Raw genomic sequence first — 27,664 nt, forward strand, 5'->3', positions numbered from 1 at the left:
ATATTTGTTTTTATGTATGTTAAATAATATCACCCACAGTTATTTTTATTTAAATTCCTCCCAGAACTTACGATACCCATTGTATTGTACATAAGACCATTAGATGCAAAAACCATCTTGTTACAATTTCTATATTATCATGTAAAACTTTTATTGTTTATTTCATTCTAAGAATCGCTGTTTATTGTGATCAGTTGATACATAAAATCTCACTTTTATAAACGAATAAACGGGTAAATAACGTACAAAGAATCAATAATTGTAAATTGATTTCAAGTTTATACAACATAATTTTTCATAAATATGTAATAATTCCCTATTATTTGATTTACTATTGTTTCATAATTCTCTTTATTATTTCCTTGGTACTTCTTTATTATGTCCCCGGTATTCATTTTTCCTTGTGCGACCTTTGTAACGTGTTACCACGAGATACCATTCTTCTATTTTGATTCAGTAATTGTTAGATCTGGAGTTAATTATTTTCCATATTCTTTTAACACAGGCTGTAGTTCGTTTAAATCGTCTAATTTTATTATAATTGACAGCTTGTAATATTTTGTTCGAAGAAAAAATTTACTTAAAAATTTGTGAAGTATATTCCAGAAACAAAACTGACAGTCGAACGTTTTGAAGCGTTGGTTTTTTCTTATTATATAGAGAAATAATACCTTTAGTGTTTTTTTCCTAGAAATAAACACTAATATTTTGACACAAAATGAACATATCCTTACTTACCTTGTGACTGTTTGTATTAATTTTTGCATATTGTAATACCACCCTGCATGTTATACCATTGGTTTCGGTGCAGATAACTTAAATTTAGTACTATTGAATGTGACATAAGATAACCTCAATTTCTTGTTTCTGGAAACGAATTAAATACACTTACAAGAATATTTATAAAACACTTGGTTATATATGTGATAATAAACAATATTAAAAATGTCATTACTACGTTCCACGAAATTCGTTAGGTATTTTACTGGGGCAGCGAGGACTTTAATTTTAAATTCCTCTAAGACCGCCGAAGCAAATTTACTTGTTAATACTAAAGCATTATGTGCCAATAAGTAAGTAAATTATTATATTAATAATTAAAACTGTTGTCATTGTAGGACCTGACTTAAATCTGGACAATGGCGTACAATATGCGAAGTAGAAATAATTCATAAAAAAGTTACTGTTTTTTAGTAACAGTATAGCTTTTAATCAATACAGCTTGCAAATTGTTTTTAATTGTATGTAATTTATGGTATCAACAGAAATAAAATTAAAATTACTACATACCATATTTGTAAACTTTAATAATTTCTCTGGGAAAACAAAAAAAATTAATGATTCAATAAATAAATTATTTTATATTCTCCAGTGCCTTAATGAGAGATTATGCAACATCCAAAAAGACAGAAAGTTTAGAGCCTTTGCTACAAAGGCTTGATTCAGAAGTGAGGCGTTTTGGGAGAATAACTAAAAAGGACATTGATGAAATGTTCAATGAAATTCGTTCCAATAGAGATATTACTAGTTCCCAGTCACTTCTAGTTATCAGATGCTGTGGTAAGTAACTTCAATTCTTGTTAACTAATTTTTAAAATCGGTTACAAAAACAAATAAAAGAATGTTATGTATTGTAGTAATTTGGTAATAAACAGAGTAATTTATTGCATTATTATTAACAATGTAATATTACGTTGTCATCAAATTATGATTTGTTTAAAAAGAAGGTTTTAGACCAGTGTTTCCCAAAATGGGGCATTTGAAAAATTGATTTGACATAAGTTTTACCCCTTTCACTTTATCACTTTACTTATATGAGTTACAAAGAGGGGCATAAGAACTTTAAGATGAGGCATGGTTCAAAAAAGGTTAGAAAACACTGTTCTAGACATTTGGCTGAAAAGTTATCTAGCTTTTATCTAATGGTGTATTATACAATATGTTTGGGTAATTAATGTCAATATTACATCCTCCTATTTATGTAAATGTTAATTAGTATTGAGATAGTATAGTATTAATCACATGTATATAGCATATAGAAGTATAATTTTTTTCTATAACATTTACATTGGGGTTGACCAGTGGAGAATGACTATAAGGCATTAAGTCTGAGTAAATTCCTTCTTTTTATACATTGTTTTATGGCAGACTAATAAATAAATAAATATGTTATTATACATGCAAAATGTCATCAGTAGATATTTGAATCCCAATCAATAATCACACTTGTTCACCCTACACCTAATTTTGGTCAAATTAATAATGCAATGATTTAGGTGATACACATTTATTTAGGTGATGAAAATGTCAAAAGGCAAACGGCATTTGTCAATAATAAAAGAAAAATATATCACTAGTATAAACATAAAACGGTAAACCCTTCTCTTGAAAGAAGTCATGAAATTGGCTGAAAAGTGAGAAACTGAAGGGTTGACTTTTCCCTTTGGTTATTTACTTTTGGGATTCTCTATCTGCATTTAGGCATTTTTCAACTGTCTTATTTTTCAAAGTAAAAATGACTTTAAAAAATGTGTGTTTGTAAACTAGCTAAAAGACAAATTTAATCTTGAAATTTTTTTAAAAAAAAAGGATGTTATTTTCGTTCTTTATCATCACTGGCCAGTGGCCGCACCCATTAATTTCAAATAGGCGCATTAACAAGCGACCTTTTGGGCTCTAACTCCAGAATCTTAAGGCCTCGGTAGCCATCTGTTGTGTGCTAGAGCATGGCATACCAACTACCAATTTTGTTAAAAATTAAATTACTGCTAATCTACTCACAGAAATCAGAATTTTATAATTTTTAAAAGATTCATTGAAATCCCTGTATTGATTTTGAATATTCACAAAAATATTTTCATTAATTTGTCTTTGATGAGTATAGATATTTTATTTTTTTATTAATTTAGGTGATCTTGTGCCCGAAGAGCTTCCTGTAGAAAGAACACTTTTAGTACAAAAAATTTGGAGTGTGTTAACAGAGAGAGGTATCCCAATGGACATATCACACTACAATGCTTTACTGCGAGTATATATAGAGAATGAACATTCATTTTCTCCTGCTAAATTTCTTGAAGAGCTAGAACAGAAAGGGCTTGAACCCAATAGGTAAGTTTAGAGTTAATAAATTCAATGATTCATTTGATTTACTGAATTTAATGGTACTCATTAATTTAAATGCAATTACAGAGCTAGTTTAGAATCATGTCAGATACATTAAGTGTGGTATAGGGCGGAATTATGTAATACAAAACCTATTCATCATCATCTTTTCAGCCCATAGATGCCTAAACATATCTATGGGGGAATATATATAATCATATAACTTCCCTAAAAGTCGCCACAATAACTAGGCTTGCGCTGTTTGCATTAATGCCTTGTGTATATTGTCTCAAGAAGTCAGTGCTATTATATATTTAATGACGTTTAATAAACCTATTTCAGAGTAACTTATCAAAGACTAATGTGGCGTTACTGCCAAGAGGGAGACATAGAAGGTGCAACAAAGATTTTGGAAAGAATGCGGGAACTAAAACTTCCCGTGTCTGAACCAGTACTAAATGCTTTAGTCATGGGCCATTCTTTCCATGGTGACACAGAGGGTGCTAAAGCAGTATTGGAAACTATGGCAGCAGCTGGACTCCAACCAACCAATCGCACTTATACATTACTGGCTTGTGGCTATGCTAAAAAGGGAGATGTTCAAAACATTGAGGATATAATCAAAACAGCAGTTACCAAAGAAAATTTTTTTAGTAACAAGGTAATTTTACTTTTGGTTGATTTGAACTTTTTTTGTAAGTTTTAAATTTACTTAATTTACTTATTGACTTTTATTTTATAATCTAGAGCTGTAGTCATCCTTTATCATACTTCATTGAAATATATTTAGAGTATTTAAAGACTGCATTAAATAACCATTATTCTGATAATCTTAACCATAGAGTCCACAAATAGTTGGCATCACCTTCTAGTTGAAGCTGGATCCAAGGGCAAGTAGGGTGCACAATGATATACATCTACTTTCATGAAAAAAAAACCTCTTGTATAATTATCTTAAATGTTTATTTAAGTATACCATTAATAAATGTGAAAAGTGGGTGTTTAAATTTTTAGCCTAATAGAAGAGGTAATTATAAAATATTGGGCAACTATATTCTAAATATAAATTTTCTTCCTACAGGATATTTTAGAAATTATTGAACATCTTGCCATTGGAGGTCACGGTGATAAAATTGAAGATCTGTTTCAACATCTTCAAAAGAGTCAGGGATATGTTAATGATTTATGCAATCTTATATTAAGGCTGCTTAACAAAGGACAAGAAGAGACAGCTAAGAAAATAATGAAAGTAATGCCTAAAGCATTAAATACAGAAAATACTCCCTACCAAGGAGCATTCTTTGTGAAACACTTAGTAAAAGTTAACAATTCACCAGAAGATGTTATCAAAACATGTAAGGAGCTTCAAGAAGAAGGTATTGTTCCAAAAGCACTGTATATCGCTGCTGAAACTTCGTTCCGGTTAAACAAGCCTGAATTTACCCGAACATTATTAAAGGAGCTCCAAAAACATGGTTTTGAGTTGCGGCAACATTACTATTGGCCTATACTGGCCCAAAAAGGAAAGGAAGGTGATGAAGAGGGACTTCTGCAAGTACTCCGCGATATGTCCAGTGAAGGATTTTTACCAAACAATGAAACACTTAGACATTACATTATACCATACATCATAGGTAAAGATACTCCAGAAAACATTATTTTAAAACTTCAAATTTCAAATGTACCTGCTATTCATAGTGCAAGAAATGTAATGCTAGAACTTTTAGAGTCTGGTGACATTAAGAAGGCAAAAGAAATTGCATTACAGTACAATTTAAGAGGACAGTATTCATTAATTTCTCGACCTTTAATCAATGCACTAAATAAGACAAAAGATATAGATTCATTTGTTGCACTTTTGCATGTTATAAGTAGTCAGTCTCAAATGAACATTGATGAAGGAACTAATGATGAAACAACAAGGGATGATGTTAATAGTAAAGAAATTGGTCGCATTGTAAAGATAGCAGTAAAAAATTTAGCACAGCCTGATTTATGTGAGAAACTCTTGGTTGGAATACATTCCAAAGGACTATCCATAAGCACAGCATATGCGGAAGAAATAGAACAATTTTTTGGAGAGAATATGACCACAAATTTATCAGAGTTATTAACTAAATTGACCTCACCGGATTTAGAATTAGCACCAGTGGAACAAACAAACACACGTCGAAGCATTGCAAGTAGCTCTGCAGAGCTGGAACAATTTTTGAAACGAATCAAAAGTAAAGGTGGTACCAATGTGAAAGGTATACAGAGACAACTGCTTTCTGCATATATTAGGGAAAATAATGTTCAAAAATTGGATAGCTACTTAGAAGAATTGAAGAAAACTGATTTTGAACTAACTGTCCCCACTCTTGCCCAGCTATTCGAATTTTATTCGCAGAACGATAAAGTTGACAAGGCCCGCGATTTAAAAGCCGAAATTATTGCTAAAGATCCAGATTTTGTATTTAATAGATATAAAATTTTACAATTCGCATATGCTTTAATAAGAGCGAATAAGTATGAAGAGGCAATACAGTTTTTGACCGAGAACAAACAATTGAGTGAAGATGAAAAATCAGGATTCATGATAAATTCAAAATCGTGGCAAATGTTAAACACTTTAGCAGAGACAAAGGATGTTGAAAAGGTACGAAAAAAATCATTATATATTAATGATTAATATTTTTAGGTTCAACTGTGATTTTACTTATATATATAATCATGGTAAAAGTGCTTCATGGTATAATCGCGTTTAATAAAATTAAGTAATGAATAAAATTTTCACCCAGTATTATAAAATAGTGATTGCTTTTAATTATTTTAATATTACTTATGTACATTACGTTCAAAAAGCTCATAAAATGCTAAGTAATAGGAGAATGTTTTGATTTTGTTTAAAAATACCTTTTTTTTACAAATTTACATTTACTTTTAACACCATGACAGAAAGTTTAATTTTCTTGTACACCTTCCCCCGACCCATTTTTTATTCTAAAGTTTTAATAATATTTTTAACGTATCGATTTAAATATACAGGCTGTTCCATAAATTAATGTCAAACTATAATATAGTTTAAACAATCAATTTACCTAATTAATTTCTTTTCTTTTCTCACTATAATGGTAGACCTTTTTAAAAAAAATGATATTTTTTAATCAATTATATTGTTATGTGCACAAAATGATTACTACATACAAGTCTAACCATGTTGCACAAAAAATTAAACAATGCAGGCAATTAACAGCAAGTATTAGCCAGCTGTTTTTTTATTATTTTATTTTAGCCACTAACTTTTGCATTACCTTATCTATTAATTGATGTCGGCTGACGTAGATTTATGAGACATTTTGTAAATGATGTGTTTTATATGAAATCAAATCGAAATATTCTTTATTCAAATTAGCAAGTACATTCAAATCAACATAAAATGTTACTATTGTCAGTCCTATAGGACTTCCTATAGGAAGCTACCACTGGCTCGGAAGGCAATTCTACTGTGAATAATCGGCGAGAAACTCAACAGTTGCCCTTTTTCAAATATAGTTTTTAAAGAGTTCATGGCAATAAGTAGCTTTCTGAGTGATCATCAACGACATTAAATTCCACACATTAACATATAGTAGAGTATTGTTGGATAGAATAATATATATATATATATATATATATATATATATATATAATTCGTTATGTTGTTAGAGTGTTATCTTAAATAGTAATTATTTTTATCCATATATTAATTAAATATATTAATTTCTGCATCCAATTTTGCAGGTAAAAGAAATGACGAATGTTTTGATAGAGAATAACTACGTATTGCCTTCTAATGTTATACTAGGACCATTAATTAAAGTTCATTTGCTGAAAAATGATATAGAGGGTGCATTGAATGAGTTTGAAAATTGTTGCAAGCAATATAGAAGTACTCCGTGGAAAGGGGAGTTGATGAAGTCATTAATATTGAAGGAAGATGCAACTAAACTTCAATGGTTGGCAGACCTTAGCACACAGGTACGTTATCTAGTATTTAAAAAGATTTTTTACATATTGGGGGGGGGGGGGCAAACCACTACATAGTTTGAGCCATTTTTCAAAATTTGTAATTTTTCGCGAACCGTACAAAATTGTTTTTGTATTATGGTTTCAAATTTGGTAAATAATTTGTGACAGCATTTCTTAGTGATTTCAGATGCTGGTTAGTGAACACCAATGATGGTGTTTAAATTTCAGAGTAATTTTCTTAGTATTTTAAAAATATATGTTAAAATTAATATTAAATGTCATGACTAATACAAAAATAAAAAGGAAACTCGGTGAATTTATCTAGAGCCATAAAAAATTCTTCAAAGAACCGCATGTATATCGCGAGCGGCATGTTGGCCTTCCATGTTCTATACAATAATTATTTTTAAATTGAAAAAAAGATACATACTAATAAATAAAAAAATCATTAAGAAACTATTATGTTCTTTTTTCTATATAATCAAACTTTTTACTTTCAAAATAACAGCACTGTAATTTTTATAAATGTTTAAATAATTAATAACATAAATTAATCATGTTCCAGATTCACGGTGAAGTAAATATTCTCCACGATTTAGCTCTGGCATTTATAGAGTGCGGTCGTTTGAAGCAAGCACGTCGCATTTTGGAAACGCCTGGTCTTCACAAGAGACCGAAAAAATTAGATGACGCTTGTCAGAGATATGTAGAGGTTTGTAATTTTTTCTTTTGATTACTAACAAAAGGCTCACCGTTGCTGAAAAATATGACTTCTTTCTCACTAATTGGTAAATTAAACAAACAAACTTGAAGATTTACTATTAATATCTCCCATTTCTGTTCATTTATAAATTTATACAGGATGGTTGGACAAAGGTGTCAAAAGTTTTAAAGGGGTAAATGCATTCACACATTTGTTGGCGAATGAGATATACATTTGTAATACAACATGTTACATAAATTAAATATTCTAATTGAATATGACAGGTTAATAACTTCTGGCAGTAAAAGTCTGCAGAGACAGATAGTTAAACATTAATTAATTCTAATATGTAGTAATCCGAATATGTAAAAGTCTTTATTATATTATTAATAAGTATGTTAAACTAATTGACAGCAAATTAGATTTACCTGATTTTAAATTTCACACCTATTTATAATAAATCTGTGCATAAATCAATATAAAATATGATTATTAAGTCCATCTCTAGCCATTTTGTATCCATTCATATATTTGTTTTGTAATAATTTGACTTTAAATCCTTTCAATTTTAGGAAGGTAAATCAGAATATCTAGAAGGGTTATTGGAAGCAACAAAAGAGCTCTCTCATATTGATCGTTCTAACATTTTCTATCATTTGCTTGTTACCTACTGCAAATCCAATGAAACTGACAAAGCCTTGGGATTATGGACAATACTTCAAGAAGATGGTGAAATTCCAAGCAACCAGTTTTTGACAATACTTGGTAATCATCTTAAATCCCAGAATAGGGAAATTCCATTTGTTATGCCTGAACAAGAGCCATCAATGAAGCCAGTGAAAAAAGTGAAAGCCGTTAAAGTTGCAACACCGGTGACGTCTCCACCGACAACAAAAATAAATGTTACCGCTACTATAGAGGATATGGTCAAAAATGGTCAAGCCGCTCAAGCAATAGATTATACTATAAAATCCATTCAAGGTGGTGTAACTCCTAATAGTAAAGTTATAACTTTAATGCTTAAAACTTTAGCTGGAGAAGGAAATGTGGAAAAAATAAAATCATTGGAGAGTTATCTGACTGATTCTATGAAACAAAATTCAAAATATGAGGACAATTTAACATTTGCTAAATTCAAAAGAGGCGAAGGCTCCCAACACATTGAAAGCGTACTAAATGAACTTCAAGCTGCAAACACTGATGATGATATCATGGCGGTTTTGAAAAAGTTACCTCGTAATAACAGTCTTGCTTTTATAGTGGAAAATGAGGAACTTTCGACAAAATGTAAGTATATTTTTATTTTCCTTGGCTTTAATTATTAATTAGTTTTGAAAAAAATTGGAGAATCCTTTCTTGTTTCTGCTAACTTTATATAATATATAATTTTGTATTATATTATGGGTCTAAATCCATTTATATAATATAATTGCTGAACTGTACTGCATTCATATAGATTTTGGTCACACGGGCTCAATGAAGGCATCAATTTTTTTATTATATTTGTGTACTAATTATTTTGTTGATGAAGTAAAAAATTACAATATACTTCAAAACATGTTCTTTGCATTAAAATTTGAATCCACTATTAACAATTATAAACTATGTTTATAAAAAGGTGTAAAGAAGCCTGAAAATATTAGCCTGTTGTGTTTTTATAAAAATAAAAATTAATATAACATATTTTAAAATGATCACTTAGTACAGGGTCATTGGTAATTAGGTGTAGAGCTTTAAAGCTTCTTTTTGACAAACGAACTATACAAAGCTATAACACCTTCAAATCACCTGTATCAGATAAATGATTTGCTTATTTGAAAAACCTTTTAGTTTGCAGTCAAAAATGTTTGTCTTATTTTTAGGTGTAAATAAACATAAAATGAAAAATAAAACCGTTAAATAAGCATTAAGTATAAACCTAATGATTTTGTTTTACTACCTATTTCAAATCAACTTGTATGCAACAATATTTAAATTTTTATTAATATTATTGTGCTATTTTCGATGACTATTAATATGTGGTGGTAAAACATAATAGATAATAATTTTTCATTTCAGACCAAGAAGTTATCCAGTTAGCTGCATCTAAAGGTTATACATCTCCTGCAAACTTATTGTGGGCTGAATATCTTTTATCTGGCAAAGATAAACAAGCAGAAGCAATTTGGAACAAATATTTGACGGATGTTAATATTTTATTATTCAAACGATTATTACAAGAAAGTTTCATTCGTCAAGACACAAAACCAATAGAAAAACTTATTACAGCTATAAAAACAAACAAGAATCTGACAATGTCTGCATTAGGTTTTGCTTACTCTCGTTTAATTGACATAAAACTTTTAAATAACAAAATAGACGAAGCAAAAAGCACTTTAGATAATGCGTTAAATTCGGGTGTTACACAAGACTTAATTAATAAAAAAACTTTACAGAGACTTGAACAACATTTAGAAAAAATACATCAAAAATTATAAACTCAGCAAATTTGTAGATTGATTAGAATGCGTCAAAGGAAATGATTTATTTTTAACCTGTACACGAAATGCCATTTTGAAGATACAATGGTTCCAAATGAATACAGATAAGAACGGAATAATCATTAATATGTAAAATTTGTGTATTATTGTACCCTATGTTTAGTGTTAATAAATTATTAGTTATTAAACGTGTAATTTTTTAACATAGTTCCCTCAAAATCATAGTTTTCACTAAGAAAAAATGTTTTTTTTTTTAACTATATTTGTCTTAAGTAAGCACTGATAAGGAACATATGATCGATTTTCAACATGAGTGGGCGAGGTAAGATGTGGTTACGTAGCTAATTTTTAAATAGTATTTGAAAGTGGGTGGAAAAACAAAAAAATGCTTTATGAACCGAAACATAGCTCAATTAAACGAAGTATAAAATATACAACAGTTGATTTATTACATTATAGTTCCCGTATCTAGACAGAAATTACAAATCAAGCATAATCAATGCTATAAAAAAGCCTAATAACAGGTTAATATCAAATACTCTAAAAGCACGCAGACTTATTTTGTCGTTCGTAATTTAACTAAAGTTCATTTTCTAGTGCAATGTCCGGAAAATACAACACAGTAAAATCGGTAACAGTGCCGCGATTAACTTACTTACTGGTGCATAGCTCCCTAGCTTTTTAATTTAGCGATTTAATTTTTCACGCCGTTCATTCCATTATTTTGAATAAAAAGGCGATGAAATTAGGAAAGTAATGTACAAGGTTTCTATTTTCAAGTCCATATGTCAGCATATTTTAAGAATTTTTATGACTTTCTTTCTCATATAACATTTTTGATAATTTTAAAATAAAAAGTGAAGAATTGTGATAAATTATTTATAAAATAATAGATAATAGATAATAGAATATAAATAAAAAACACTAACCAAAATTTTATTTAATGATATGAATAAATAAGAAAAAAAATTCATTGCAAATTATTGTACAATTTATGGACAAAAAGTAAAAATGTAAATTAGAAAACTTGAATTAAAACCACGATATTTTAAAATATGCCAAAAACCTGGAATTATGGAAACATATCTCTTACACGTGACATGATATTTTTGCGTCGTAACGCAATCAGTTTGGCGGGAAATTTTACGCTGCGGCTAGTGATTATTTTGTTTGGGATTTTTTTAAATACTCAGTACTAAATAGTTTTCAAAATGTTTTATCCAGAGAATTCGTTGAAAAGAGGAGGAAGATTCTATTTATGCTGGGTTGCAGACTCATGGCCATTACGTTTTGCTAGTATTACTCCGAGACAATTGTGGTCTTACGATATTCGAAAAATATGGTAAATAGTTATATTTCAACTTAATCAATTATATTATGATAAATAGTTTTCTTTTAAATAAGCCTATTTTTTTTATTAAATGGATGATCATATTTCAGTGATGATTTACTTAAAATGATGACTACCGAGTCCGGGCATCCTCGAAAAAGATTTTCATTGCGTTTAAGTTCTCAACTCTTGAGGGGTTTGGTAAGATTTTATCACAGGAAAGTCGATGTGTTTCTAGGTTAGTTGCTTTTTTACAGATAATTTATTTGTATAACTATTGTATATTGAACTAATAGTCGAATTTTTTAGGTGACCTGTGCATGCTTAATGCCTTCGTAATTAAGAAAACAAATAAAAAGTTAGTATTTCTTTTACATAATTACAGGTTTTAAAGAAAGGAAATTACTATTATCAATGTAATTTTTGTGATACATTAATTAGTTGTGAAAAATATTTCAATAATTTGGTTTTAGTAAATTATTTGACTAAATTCATTAAACTTCTGTCATTTATATGTTTATATTTTCGGTTCAATATTGTATTATAATTGAAATACAGAATGCTTTTATTGATACAATTACATGGCTATTTTTAATGATATTAATTATTAACGAATGACATGCCGTGTTATGGCGCAGTTGGTCAATGCGGTGTCCCGTTTTGGCGACGCTTCTCAAAGCGTTGCTTGTTGCGGCGTTTATGAATGCAAATCGCACGTGATTTTGCTAAAAACGTGCTGATGGAAGGGGCCCGCGGGATAATTGTGCGATATATGCAGCTTATAACATATTAGATATATAGAATATACTTTTTAATTTAGCAAATTAGTACCGACAAATCGATAATAGTGTAATAGTTTTGATTATTTAAATACGACGATGTGCAGAACAAACATTTACAGTTTCGTCGACCTCTTATGGTAGATTTAAAACAGTTTCATCTACTACAACATTTGTCTTAAGAATTTCTAATTGTACCATAAGTATTATAATAACACGAATTTGTTTTAAATAACACTTTTTTTTACAAGTAACAGTTTTGGTTTGTTAAACGACTGTAAACTTACCAATGAGGTTCAATGTTCTTTTCTGTAAAAAACACTTGTTCTGTAGATGGGAATTGCAAGAGCCGAAGACGGCGCAACCAATAAGTCTCCCGGTCATTACTATAGAGGAACCAGAAAACGAGCCAAGAGTTGAAGAGCTAATTCTGGTAAATAGTTTATATTGATATTCTTGTTTACATTAGGAGCTTCATAGGCTTAGAAACTTAGTTATAACCTATTAATTTTTGTTGTCGATCTGTATTTATTAAAAAAAAACCTGAAGTAAAATTTAATGCAAGTTATGAGTTTCTATAATTTAGTTATCTATTTTTGCTCATACCAGAGATCTTAATTGTTTACAATAGGAAATTTAATTACTATCCGTATCTGTAAAGTGCTACCGGAACAGCTGTACCGCGCCTTGGGTATGCGCGCGGTGTGACGAGGGGGAGTAACAGGTGCTTAGTCTGCAACTCGCCACGCTTTCTTAAGGGGCGGTACAGCGGTTTCAGTACTATTGTGGTCAATCATCATTGTTCGTCCGCGTGATATTCTGTAGTTTTGTTTCCCTAAAAAACAAAATGAAAGCTTACACAAGCTTTCTTTTTTCTTTCTCTAGTCCAGATTTTTTGTAGCTAACGTATTTTAAATTACAGAGCAGCAATAACGTTGTTGCAAACATCGAAGATATAACATTGAGGGAACCGATGTTGCCTGAAAATCAACTGTTGATCAATGTAAGTGTTTTATATATTGCATTAATAAAAAAGACAATTTCATAGGAAACAAATATGTCTAAAGATCATAACGAAGATGGAACAATTACTGCGACTTAGTCAACATAATAACTGGTAATAAATTTAAAGTGAATTTGTATGTTGGTGGACCGACGACTTACTCAAGATCGATATTTGGGGGAGGCCTGTGCTTCAGTGGTATATCGTGTTTATCGTCTGACATTATGATGATGTTATATGCGGTAGTAGCAAGAGGTTTTTCAGCGAAATCTATATAACCTGCTGAAGGATTAAGCTCTGTCGGAAGACTTGAGTAACTATGAAACGATTGTACAGTCGTAGTCAAAAGTCTTGTCACTCAACTTTGCCATTCCCTTTGGCCAATTGAATTATAGTAAATTAGAGTTAAATGAGGAGATACACAGAACCAATGCCAATCATATAGCTCAAAGAATTGCTTGTCTGAAGTGACAGTGACGATAGCCGTTGGGGCCGAAGGGCTCTCGAGTAACGGCCATGAGGCGGTAGACTTGGTGTGGATAGGCTCTTATATACGATCAAAACAAGTAACTATGACAATCTTTAGGAAGGGCCTTTGTTTTGCAGTGGCCGACATTCGACTATCGACTGACATGATATTAATGACGAAATAGACTTGTCCAAACGTATTTGAACTGTGTGAACACGGCTTTCTAATTTACTATGATTTATTCAAGGGGCGTAGCTAAGCAGTTGCATTGATAAGACAATATTTTGAACGCTATTGGAATGTTAGTAGTGTTATATACCCTATGGAACGGTTTTTAATTTGATTTTTAAGGACGTCGGAAAAGATATCTATGGGGCGGCTTATGCCCACCAATTAATATCCTAGGACTGTAATGATGATGAGAGTCTGTCTCTAGAATATTTTTTACAGATCTTATACAGGATGATCGGTTACAAGTGTAAGAGCTTTGAAGGGGTAAATGTATAGCTCACTTGTCTACAAAAAGTGTTAAAGCTTTTAATCCAAATTTCCAATCAACCTGTATGAATTGATCACTAAAACTTTACTAGAATGTGATAGGCTAATAACTTCTGGTAGTACAAGGTTTGCAGAGACAGATAGTAAACAATAATTTATTTTAATATGTATTGACTTTGCGGCCCGGCTAGTATACCGTCATAGATTTCCAAAAGGTCTGGTTACACGCCGTATATGAAATCTATGGAAGAAGGTCTATGTTATATGACCGCATTCTCAACAGAATGTATACGCAAGGTAGGTCTACGAAGTAAATTGCACAATTGTTCCTTTTGGAACGTTATTATTGAATGCTTATTTTGGCAAACATCTAATAAAATATGAATATTTTTGGCATCTGTTATTGGGGACCTCTCGTACTCCCTATCTAGTAGGATACGGTTTGATATTTTTTAAACATTTTTTCACTTTCTCTTTCTTTTATTTCTGTCCTCTTCTATCATTCTTCGTATAATCTATCTTTCCTCTTTCATTCTACAATCTATCATTCTTTTTCATACTTATTTCCGTTCATTCGTCGCCTCACTTCCTTCGCCCCGTTTCCTAAAAATCACAGACCCTGGTTATATCACAATTTTTTACCTTAATTTATATTAATTTTACATTCTTATTTATATACATGCTAATTTATTACCAATTATCACAATTTTAAACTGGCCAATTACGTATATCCAGGACGGCTTCGGGGAACTTCGTACAGACCAGGTATCTCCTGACAAAACTATCGAGATGATGATGAGAGGTGACGCATCAGATGCCCAGAGGAGTGCATTAGAGCTGCCGGACTTCTCGGTTGACAAGTCGCATGACAAATCCAGGCTCGGACCACACGACGCCGCGCAAATGGAAAGGATCTCGGAGCATGACGTCAGCATGTTTAGAAAGTGTATGTATATACATTAACACGTAGCTAAGGGCTTTTCAATAATATACTTTTGCTTTCAAGAGGGGGTTGGTTGGTTTAGTATGACAAGTGGGATGTAGTGATTTCATATTTCGTGAAAAGTGAAATTTTCACGTAACATATTTTATGTACGACTCCTTAAATATATTTAGCTTTTATTCATGATCTTAATTATATTTGAAGCTATGTTTGCATAAAGAAAAATGTTATTTTTTTTTTGCTTTTTTTTACTTGATATTCGGTAGGAATATACTTTACGTCGAGTAGATGTCATTTTTTTGCCCTATGGTCTATAGTGTATTATAAAATAATGTATTTCTAAAGTTTCAAAAACAATGCATCCATACTTTATGTAAGGCTTACTTTCTACAATTGTGAACACAGCTTTCTAATTTACTCTATAATGACTATTTTATTAATGCGGACGCGCAGTGAATGAAGTTGAAATTATGTTTTTATTTATACATGTCCTGTTTACAGCTATCGGAACAGATCTTTTGCCGATTGGCGATTTTGAAAAAGGTATATATTATATTTTGTAATATAGATAATGTGTTAAGTTATTTTTTTAAATATTATAATTGATGTAATGTACGCAGACATCCCTGAAATACCCGAAATCCCGCCTCCCGACCTGAACGTTCCTCAACTGGCCGTGTTAGTGCTTTCTCCATAAATATATAATAATATTGTGGTAACCCTTTTTACTTTTTTATTTTTAATAAGTCTCACAGGTAAGTATATTATAAGCAGGTAGTATAGTTATATTCTTTATTTTCCCGTTCATCGATATCACGTCAGCGGATAGCAACACACTCTGGTCAAAGACTAACTAATAACTCAATTTACAGACAAAATATCGATGTTCCTATAACTGAAAGAGAAGTCTCCAGTGTGGCCACTAAAAGACCGATTCTAGAGGAAATAGTTTTGGAGGTAAGAATGATATACCGTAGAAGCAGTTACAGTAAGATCTTTTTTTTCTACAATAAACTTTCAATATAACTATTTCAATTCAATATAAATAAATAAGTATTGTGCTTTGACTAATATATATTTTTAATGTAGCAAAAGAAGGAATGTAATTTATTTTTGGTAAATTATATCGCCATAAGATGTTTATCAGATCTTCGAGAACATTCTTTCAAACGACACTGAAAATTTTCAAAAACTCATACATGTTTAATCTAATGAAACCTCCACCAATTTTTGTATGTATCACTTTAATTCAGCAAGTGTTTTCGGAGAGTCACTTAAGACTCTTGTAATGACTTCATAAAACTCACAAGGCGACAAATCTTGAGTTCATGCCACTCAATGTTACGTTTTCCATGCTGGCGTCAGATATGTAAAAAGAGGCCGCGTTCTTTTGGAATCAAGTCACAGAGTTTTACTATTCGACATCTTGAAACTTTGTATGCAAAAATTTCTTCAATTGACAAACGTGACCTTTACAGGTCACCCTGTTTTGTGAATAACAGAGTAACAATGACTTGAGAGTTCAGTGAATTAAAATTAAATTGAGATGGAAAAATAAATAATCAAATAATTTATAATAACATCACAAACACTTTTCTATCCAATTTACAGATTATTCCGAAGCTCCTAGTTTGTAATTCGATTTTTTAAATAAAATATCAGGTTTTCAGTAATAAAATCTTTCCACAACTTTCTCGATGTAGATTTATTTTTCTATACTTTCTGACGGCTGATACGAAAATGTATTCCAAAATAACTAACACTGAATCAATTATACGGGTTGATAGATTATAGGTGTAAAAGCTTTTTTACTAATCAATCTTAAAATTAATTTAAAAATTAAATTAGAATTAAATTAGAAATGTCCGAGAAATCATGATCTAAATATACATTTTCTCACTACAGTACAGATATTATAACCAATCACCCTGTATATTAATCTCCAAACATCCGGATATTCGAATTCTAGTTATAAAACTTTTCTATAATAATATAAGTATTCGGCTCTAAAGGAGTTGGAAGAGGAGCCGCGTGCGAAACGTCGTCGCTTGCGCAGCGGACTTATAATTGACGAGAAGATAAAACTGACCTCGGACTACCTGCGCTCGAGGATCGACAATGTAGCTGTGGAACTACGATGCAAGGTAAATCCGTCTGGATCTCCGGTGTGTTGACTATATGACTATCGTCCTCCTGAAGGTATTGATGCCAAACTGCTTTCCAGAACTTTCCATGGAATTAATATTTTTAGAAGCTGATACATATGTGCTGCATAAAGGTGTCGAGATATTTAACCGCGTCCGACATTCGAAGTAATGGGTATTACTGCCTTTTATTTCCAGATAATCCAACGGCGGAGTTATTTCATTTTGTCCATCCTCATTATTTCAGCCATACAATGTCCGCTTGACAAAGACGCAGCCTGCCCACCAGCGTGTTTCATAAGAGTATAGAAATCCTACACTGTGTATAAGTCCATGTTTTCACCTCAAGAAACCAAAAGCTATCGGTTCCACACATTAAGTGGCTTACTAGTGGCTACTTCAATTAGCAGAGATATTTCTGCTTTCGTTCGTCAACAGATATCAAACATTATTTATTTATCTCGTAGAGAAATATCCATGGCAATGTTACAACTAGCCTTTATTTTATTAATTTCCTATTAGCATCGTCTTCATTGCTGAAGGTTAATTTTAAACCAGTAGAACTTTCTGCAGTGGGGATTCTTCTTGGGTACAAGCGGTGGCCACCTGATTCCTTCCACTACCAAACTTTTTTTTTGTCTAAATTAATCGATTATACAAACTACAAAACCATAAATAAATAAAGTATACATAAGAACCGGGTGTACGACTTAGTTATAACAGCAGACGCCTTATTACAGAATAAAGTGTAAACTAAGCAAGAAGTTTTATCTATTTCCTAGACTTGATTTTGGCAAATAAGCTGCCTGCAAAAGAATGTAAACATCCGACGTGGGGCTCCGGGGGAATTGCTGCTCACCATAGTACTAGCTCACACACAGAGTCTCCAAATCGACTCTTAGAAAAACAATAGAATTAAACATATATTCTTGAATATCTTTAGTTAAAAAGAATTCTCGGATTTATAAAACTTGACTAGTTTTTAGAAGTGAACACTATATGGAAAAAACAAAGTTACACTATTTGCTTAATGACGAGCATACATTTTTCTTATATGGCATTTGAAGAAGCTGTACGAATAATAAAAAAACAAATCTTATATGTAATAGTTATTAATTTAAATTTATTTCAAACTGGCGGCCACGTTTTTCAACACAAGCACGAAAATTTTATATTTTTATTTATATTTTTTATTCTTCTAAGTTGTTCTCTAATTTTGTGTTCGTTTAATTTTTCTTATATTGCCCAAGAAAATCATTTTGACCGATTTTTAATATAAAAATATGTCTACTCAAGTAGGAATTCTCATAGAATTACTAAAACAACTATGTACATCTTAAAAATTTACTATTAACTTATTTATGATTGTAAACAAAATCTAATTTTCAGTCCTCTTAACGGACAATTCATCTTATTATTTTACAATCGTGTCTATGAATAAGTAAAATTAGAGTTTTAGCTTTAATAATTTTGTTTATACGACAACCGTCTTTGTAACTTATGATACAATAACAAAAAAATATTTTAATACTTTTTATCTGTAAATTGTTAAAATGAAAATTAAACAAAATAAAACATTCACTAAATTATTCTATTAGACAAATATTGAGTAAAAAAATAAGAAGAAAGAGTTGTTATTACAAAATAAAAATTGAGAATTTTAACTATTATTGATTTTGTCGCCATTTTAATTTAAACGAATGATGAGTGTAGTGATGAGAGGTGGTGTTTCTAAGTTGTAAGTGATTATAGTTGTATTAAAATTAATAAAAAATAAAATGCAGAGGGGTTGTGAGGAAACTATCAAAATCCTGATACCTACATCGAGGTACTTCACTCGGCCTGCGCATGGAGGAGAGAGGCTACGCCCTAACTTGTCTCCGGAGCTCACATTTCTCTTCCATCGCAATCTAGGAGTCTCTCGCCGCACACCGCTCGCTGACAGAGAAATAGAGGTAAACTACCTTCTTTTGTTTCTCTTTACAGTCGATAGAGGCCCACAGCTGGGCAAACGCCCCCTAAAGATCGCCACAATGACTGCTCTTGCGCTGCCCGCATCGACCAACTATCCGATTTATAAATTATTATTTAATTTAAACACTTCATGTATAAATTAAACCTTTATACCTGAGACATTGCCTATCAATTAATAAAATTCAATATACCGCCCACGTTGAAATAAGTAAATATTAAAAGTAAAAAATAGATAAAACCTTTCATAAAAATACTAACGATATTGAATATACTTTGTTATTTACTCATTATTTAAGAGATAAATAATGAGTAAATAACAAAGAGATAGTATGTTCACTGCTAGATAAAATCTTTTTACATAGATTGCCAATGGAACCTGTTGGAAGCGACGTATGCATATTATCATCATATCAGACGAAACACAGCCACTGCTAGGAATAGACTTCCCTCAAACATCACCGCCATGATTTGTCTTACGCTGCCGGCATCCAGCGGCTTCCGTCTACCTTAAATATATCGGTCCTAGTGGAGGTCCACGACGCATCTTGCGGCTCATTATTCAACGAACTTAAAATATGTATCATGTAATAATTATGTTAATATTATATTTATATCATTTTATATATTTGATACCCCGATACTTTATAAAGACGTAATCATGTTTTAGTTAAGGAAAATTTTCGTAAAATATTTTAGAAATACCCCCTTCATTTATTTTATTATTGACTTTACTCGTTAGTTTGTAGGTTAATGTTAATTAGTAATTGAAAACTATTTTTTATATGGAATTATTATTTTTAATATAATTTCGAGGAAACTATCATTTAATTTTGTTATATAAATAAAATAGGTGGCTGTGACTAAACCGACTGCGGTTAGTCACAACAAATCCCAATTGGAAATGACTGAAGACAAAAGACGTTCAGAATCACTTCCAGTCGATATGCAAATGGAAATAGAAGAGAATGTCAGAATGGAGCGAAGTGTGCGCGATGAAGTCCCAGCGGTGGGGGATGTCTGGGACTTGCAAACGCAGATCGTTGAGACTATATCCCAGCTTCGTACCAGCGAGTGTGAAATACCCGTAAGTGATATTAAATTAGCTTTTCTAAAAAAATTTTTTGTAATTAGCTAATACAATTTGTAAAAATATTTCTTGGAATACATAGTAAACCATATAAATTGTCACAAAATATATTATGTGCCATAATTTTAAATAAGTATCTCATTTAGGAGTAACTGATTTAAAAAAAAAAAACTCAATGTTATTGTTTTTAACACTATTTTTTTAAATACATATTTTTCATGGTCGGCAGTATTTGTACATAAGAAAAGTGATCTCTGAAATATGTTACATTAGTTTTTATATTGTAATCCGTCAGATAATTACTAAACTTATTATTTATAGTAGAATTATAAGTACTTTATTTATTACTTCTGAATCCTTTCATTTTTTAGTGTGCACTATGCGTTTATTTACAGCAAATAAGCTACTCATTAACCCTTTTAAAACCTTCACACCTATAACATATGACCCTGTGTAAGTATGTGTGGTAATTGTTTGTTGTAAATATTGCAGACTAAGAGATCGCGTGGGTCGGGCGCTACTTCGTTCCGACTGAGCCAAAGAACGCAGCTTGAAGCCGTTTCTGTTCACGGTATAACGCACTGTTATTATATTTTTCCCCCTTTCTTTGGATAAAAAAATATTGCCGTCAAGAGGATACACAATCTATCTCATACACTCCCAAGTCATGTACATAAACGTACGTACACACACAAATATACATAGAAAAGTATATATATACACACACAGTCACACGTTACCGGACGAACCAGAATATGAAGCGGATAGAAGCTTGAGAAGTATGAGAGGCCTAATACCAGCGCTGGTCAGAACTGTCATACTGATACAAGCTGAGCTGCTTTCTTTTGTCTTTATGATATTTTGCGTAATAAAAGTATTTGTAATTTTTTGTATTGCAATTAAGCAACAAATTTGTTTTTTATTTATTTATTTAGCAGCAGATTACGATATCTAGAAGAAGGTACGGTTAGAGGTTGGGACTCGCATATTAATAATTAAAGCTTGAAAAATGCAAAGCAAATTTTAATCTTCGACACATTGAAATTTATTATACATAAGTGTATGTGTGTTGCCTGTGATAACTTAAAGATCCAAGACAGTCGCTTACGATAGGTCGCATAAGGCTTATAGTCACACAAAGACCAGTGGAATCAGAAATGAGAAAATCTACAGACGAAAAACAGAGAGAACCCAAAAAAACCAAGATCAACGACTCTAGGTCTAATAATTGCTCGTGTGAAGTGGCAGAGGAGACATAACTCATGGAACGGATGGTTGTTTGGGCCGAAAGGTTTTTGAGTGACGATCGCGAGCCGGTAGACGAGGTATGGATAGACTAGATGGATCGACGGCACCGCGTGGCGATCTCTGACCGGGAGATACCGCGGCTCCCATCCCATATACCCCTGTCCTCCCCCCCAGAGGCGGAGCATCATGGACGTCCGGAAGATTCCCCCCTCCCCCCCCGAAACTAAAAAAAATAGATGGATCGACGGCATAGTTAAGGTTTCCAGAAGTCACTGGACGCTGGTACCACAAGACCGGTCAACATGACTATCTTTGTGGAAGGTCTATACCTATGTTTTGTCTATCGACTGAAAATAAGAAGAATAAAGAAGACACATAAGATCTGTACAAAATATACAAACGGGGTTCGTCATCTTCGCAGTAGTAGAGCGTCCTCTGATGGACCTATGAATCTCCCCCTAGCCTTCCAATAAAACCGGTTGGAAGCGGTTTGCATGCAGCGTCTTCTATCTAATTCCACGTACTGGACTTTAGGTCCCAGCGCTATTAATAGCCGCTGGGACCTAAAGTCTAAAGCTTACCCGCTGCCACTTTGTTTTGCCAATCCGCTGGTCTATGTCTTCTACCTTATTTCGTCTACGCATCTGATTTCTGTTTCAATCTCGCAGAGTAATACCTAACATAGCCCTCTACATGACCCGCTGAGTTAAGTTTGCCAATAAGGTTTAAAAAGCCCATGTTTTAGTGCCAAAAGTCATCACTGGTAACACATTGGTCGACTTTGGTTTTAAAATATATAGTCAATTTACAGAGGCCGATAAGGAGAACATACCTCAAAACATGCAGATTATTAGTGAGAGTCAACGGAATGTGACGACTATGCTTCAAAAGGCGGGCTTGGCGGACGCACAGACAAAAGTAAAGGATGGCCCAGTAATAGAACCTCCAATTGCATTCTCCGATCGAAGGGTCACTGGACAAGGAAGCGATAGTTCAGAAACACCGTTGGGCAGTTTGGATAGGACTAAAGTGTCCCTGGGCGATTCGGAGAAAACCACTGACTCTCAAGGATTTATATGGTAAATAATTTATTTATAACAAAAACTTAACAACGCAATTTACGAGCAGAGATGCGTTTTATATTATTCTAATGGCTTCTTTTTATATTGTAACGTGTCAGGATGGGACTCTAATTTGTACTTAAAATATATTATGTTAATATACGGCGCAGAATTATTTCGCGATCCCTTAACTGTAACTCCGTGAAAACCCGATATGTTCTTTTTCTATTTTCTAACGGCCCCCGTTATTAGGGGCATCTCGGCCCCCTCTCTTGTGGAAGCACAGGGTCATTTCTTTTTGTTTAATAATTTTTTTTCACATTTTATTTTATTTCCGCACTCTACATCCATTCATCTTAAGTTCTTTCATTCCAAATCCCTCTTTTCCGATTTCTTTCTTCCGTCGCCTAAGTTTTACAATTTTGTTTTATTTTTTATTTTAAAACATTTTGTTTTATAGTTATTATTTTGTTTACAATTATTTTTTATTTGCTTTTACAATTTTTCTCAAGACTTATTTAGTTTTATTATATCTTTAACAATTTCTCTACATGGTTTTAGGAATGTAGGTCTAGTATCTTCATCTATTAGTAAAGCCATTGTTTCATCGCGATTTGTTCACGAAACTCTACTTCACTTCGATACCTTCTAACGTGCGGGCTATTGTTTTATCGTCGCTTCTTATTGCCTCAAGATATCGGATGTTAAAATTATAAGCCTTCTTCGAGACATGTTCTAAAAGTGACTCCCATGCCAGATAATTTCTAGACATTCCGAGACGGTGTAGGAAAATGTAGTAAATAAAAAATAAAGCCATCAGAAGGACGAGCCTCTATTGTATTCCTTACTTTATTGTATCCCACCGCCTGCTAGATGCAGTGAAAGATGCAATAAAGCGATGAACCAACAATAGAGCTCCAATAATTTTATTGCCCTACTCTACCTACCTCTTTTTGATGTCGCGCCGTCAGCCCCGATCGGCTTGTTTGTAGAACTCCTGCGTCGTCCAACGTCCCGGTAGTCGTCACAATATTATTATACGGAAAGGATCGTTTAGGGCAGTATTAGTCAACCTTTCATGTGCCTTGCCTCTCTCAAGCCGTTCTATAGTTCTTACGCCTCCCCACTCTGTATGTAACATATATTTCTTTAAATTGTGTGCAAAGGCTGAACTCCTGTCGAGTTCACTTTATAATTGACCCTCTTTAACAATCAAATTGTCCTCTTGTGGGGCGTGGGCGCCACGTAAACACATACTTAAGGTGACCAAGTGGTCACAAGTATGTACGTTATGGGAGGGGGGAGAAATACTAGAAGGGTTTAATTTGATAGAAAACAGGAATCGGGTTGAAGAAGAATACCAATATAGGAGAGTTATATTGGCATCTTCAATAAAGAGAAGAGCCAACAACAAACTCGGACGATTTTTTGTGGTCACTAATATTCTTAATATAGCATTAGAGCAATTTACACACAAGCTTTATTGTCGCTCAGAAATTCTTTGCACCATAAGCGGATTTTTATTTATGAACTTCTTTTTATCTAATAACTACAAATAAATTTAGAAATATTATATGAGAATATATTTATATACCGAAAACAGTCGACGCGGTGATTATATCATAAATGATTCCGATAGTCACGCGGCGTATGATATGGCACAGCTGTGGCGACGTTGGTCAAAACTAAATATTATGGTGAAAACTACAATAGTTAAAACATAACCGTTAGCAACGTAACTGCTAAGCATAAAGATAACTAGTCCGTTCATACAAATTATAAAGGCAAGTTCACAATGACCAGTTGAAATTATACTTTTTTTCAATGATGACTATTTTTAACGCGAACGAGCATTAGACATACGGGAGATTTCACAGTGCTTTTGTTAATTGAGGTGTTCACTGCAACACTGAGATAGTTGAGCTGTGTTTTATTTAAATTTAGTTCTTTTGTTAATTATTTAGTTCAAACAAGTGTTCCTTTCAAAACATTACTCGTATGATCCCACTATATTATATATATTAATATAAACAGATTACTCATGCGACGTTTATTTCCAGCGACCAATGGGGAACCGAAGGTACCATGGTTAAGATTATAAACGCTATAAAAGATGGTAGAACACCAATCGACATACGGAAGCTCGTGGCTTTGGGGCCCATCCTACAGGGATATAAGAATATTATTACGGCGCGCTGTTTCACCTCAGTTCTCAGTACGTATTGTATTTTTTTTCTGTTATCATCTCAGCTGGAGCACTCCTGGACATGGCATCCTATACAGATTACCAATTGGACCGACTGGAAAAGCATCCAGAGGGTTCAGACGATCTTAGCAAGGTCGTATGTCTTGTGGTTCGCTGCATTGTCCGGTCCGTGGTATCCACTTCAGAACCTTAACCCTTTCCACTCCAAGGCTGTTATGTAGCATCGAAAAAATTTAATTGAATTATAGTATCTTGCGATTCTAGAATATGTTTCATTCATTCGTGATTCAAACATTTTAGTAACAAAAATCATTCCTGTTTTAAAATTTTTCGCAAAAAGATGTATTACACCATGTCGAGTATCACTCGACAGTGGAGCTTGTGGAACAAAATCAGTGTCGAGTGACACTCGACATTGGAGTGGAAAGGTTTAAGACCAAAAATCCATGTTCTGCGCACTATATGGTCTACTCAATACGGACGTATGACCTGGTTGAGGTCGTCTGTATTTCTTAAGTTCGTCTGACCCTATTAAAGTCGTCAAAAGCCAAACCAAATCTATTGGAAATTAATGGGCTGTGTCCAGCGGTCTATGCCTATGAACTTTTTACATCGAGTTACTTTGGGCATTTATGCACCTGGTAATACAGTGCATAACAGTGCTACCGAAATCGCTGTACTGCGCTATAAGAGCGATTTGAGACTGGGGTAACCTTTTCGTTCCGTCGCCGCGATCGTTGACGACAGTCTTTTTTTTTTACTCAGTTCCCACAAGATATCATTTTCCTTTTCTTAGTCTTAAATTTAAAATTACAAGCATATTGAAAATAAATATTATTACATCATTTAAGAGTTTTTAGTTGATCGAAATGTGTGGAACATTGTTGAATCATAAAGAATTTGTTGTTCTTGTTTTACAATTGATATTGTAATGTATTTGTGTAAATATTGTTAAATTTGTTTTTAAAAAGAGCATCTGTTCAGTTTCCGGCCGACTCTTCGCAACAGATCAGCCTACTTATAATGTTAAAATAATTGATGATTCAAAAGTGCGTGTAAATGTTTACTTACATTAAGATATTTCATATTCCGTACTGCGCTTTCGGTAGTACTATTGCGGATGAATGTTTTAATTAAATTTTGTAATTTTCAGAATTAAAACAACACGGCTTCGTCAATTTACGCAAAGATCCGTCGACTTTAGAGATTTTGGACATTACGCTTGGACCGAAGTTTGACGGGCAAGTCAATTGGTAGAGATTTTCTATTACTTTTTATTAAATTGATTTTTAATTTTCGATTTCTAATTTTGTTATTGTTTAAGGAAACAGAGTAATTAAATTTTATTTTTTGATTATAAAACATGTTTTTATTGTCATTTTATAATAATCATCATCATCGTCCAGAGAGTAATGGACATCTATATCAAAGAACTTCTCGTCCAAAGTATCAGCAAGCGGGGCAAATCGCTCGTGCAACCGATGGCTTCAGGAGTCGAAAGGTTCTCGAGTAGTGAGTAGTTAGCCGGTTGAAGCAGCAGGCTATGCTAACATTTTCAACCTCCAAGGTTCATATCTGTTTAAATAAAACGCGCGCATTGATATGAACAATTTATTTGAGTAATTTGTATAATAATGATATGATTTCTGTACAACTTTACACGGCCGATAACTAGATTCAAGTCAACTAGATAGATTTTATGAGTATCTTAATATTAGATAGGAGTTGCTTAATAATTTACAAATTCTAGCAGCGCGGGAAGCTGTACAATATACCATTACTTAATTAAAGTTTACATTTCATTTACTTAATTTAACTTTACATAAAATACAATAATACACTAGGATTGGAATATAACATTGCTAAAATTATATATAGACCCTTAATAGGCAATATTTTTTTACATAATATAGAAACAACTTAAAATTAACTAAACAGAAACATACCATATGTGTAATGGAGTGTTCCCTATCTTGGTAGCATATCACTATGTTTTAAAATACAAAATCAGTCTCCTACTATTTGTAACCGAGCTCTGTTAGAAACGTGTTACTTAAAATGGCTAATTTTTTCAATAAACAATTCAAAGGCAGTCGCGCAGCATTGCATCAGGACGATAGACACTGGTTGGTTGGGCTTAATATAATGGAAACTAACAACTAAATGGTTCGAACAGTTGAATGATCCGGCAAAGTGATGCCTAGTTATGTGTTCAACTATTGAGTTAAAACAGCAACCACTAACGTTTCACAGCCTTGCTACAGTCGCACAAACTCTCACTCAATACAATTATATGCATTACAGTCTGGCCGAATCGGCATAGGAATGACAATATTAAATTAAATAGCTACCATTTTATGTATACATATATGCCGTCCCTTATACCACATTGTATACACTTTACAACAATTCCTTATTCAAATAGCGCCACTAACGGTTCATAACATAATTTAATTTCTCAAAAAAAAAAACGGTGTATTTTATAACCATAAAATATTTATATCATAATATCCAATAATCCATGCTTATAGAATAGGGCAATACATTTATGAAATGAAACAACCACTTGTACCACAATTATTAAAATGTGACGTTATCACAGATTGTTCGAGACGTTTCGAGAGGGAAGTGGAATGCTTTACACTAA

General features: G+C 32.5%; 2 protein-coding genes across 2 annotated transcripts; both read left to right on the forward strand.

Moving 5' to 3' along the window:
- The first annotated feature begins 821 nt into the window (after positions 1 to 821).
- On the forward strand, positions 822 to 10,463 carry bsf (bicoid stability factor). Its single transcript, XM_068776195.1, has 9 exons — positions 822 to 1,073; positions 1,373 to 1,560; positions 2,910 to 3,108; positions 3,445 to 3,763; positions 4,184 to 5,740; positions 6,865 to 7,101; positions 7,658 to 7,804; positions 8,368 to 9,082; positions 9,854 to 10,463. Exons 1-9 carry the CDS (start codon positions 946 to 948, stop codon positions 10,270 to 10,272), a joined length of 3,909 nt encoding a protein of 1,302 aa, XP_068632296.1. The 5' UTR covers positions 822 to 945; the 3' UTR covers positions 10,273 to 10,463.
- A 1,023-nt stretch (positions 10,464 to 11,486) lies between these two features.
- LOC137932832 (sister chromatid cohesion protein 1-like) lies at positions 11,487 to 26,344 on the forward strand. Its single transcript, XM_068776507.1, has 16 exons — positions 11,487 to 11,617; positions 11,716 to 11,843; positions 11,915 to 11,963; positions 12,718 to 12,817; positions 13,307 to 13,387; positions 15,090 to 15,300; positions 15,799 to 15,840; positions 15,918 to 15,975; positions 16,170 to 16,254; positions 17,310 to 17,441; positions 19,226 to 19,396; positions 20,266 to 20,499; positions 20,995 to 21,073; positions 22,562 to 22,829; positions 24,872 to 25,026; positions 26,171 to 26,344. Exons 1-16 carry the CDS (start codon positions 11,487 to 11,489, stop codon positions 26,272 to 26,274), a joined length of 2,028 nt encoding a protein of 675 aa, XP_068632608.1. The 3' UTR covers positions 26,275 to 26,344.
- Positions 26,345 to 27,664: the final 1,320 nt, after the last annotated feature.

Source organism: Battus philenor, unplaced genomic scaffold (assembly GCF_028537555.1).
Source record: "Battus philenor isolate CCGP_79_NKW_IND1 unplaced genomic scaffold, ilBatPhil1.0.hap1 SCAF_12, whole genome shotgun sequence".
Lineage (NCBI taxonomy): Eukaryota > Metazoa > Arthropoda > Insecta > Lepidoptera > Papilionidae > Battus > Battus philenor.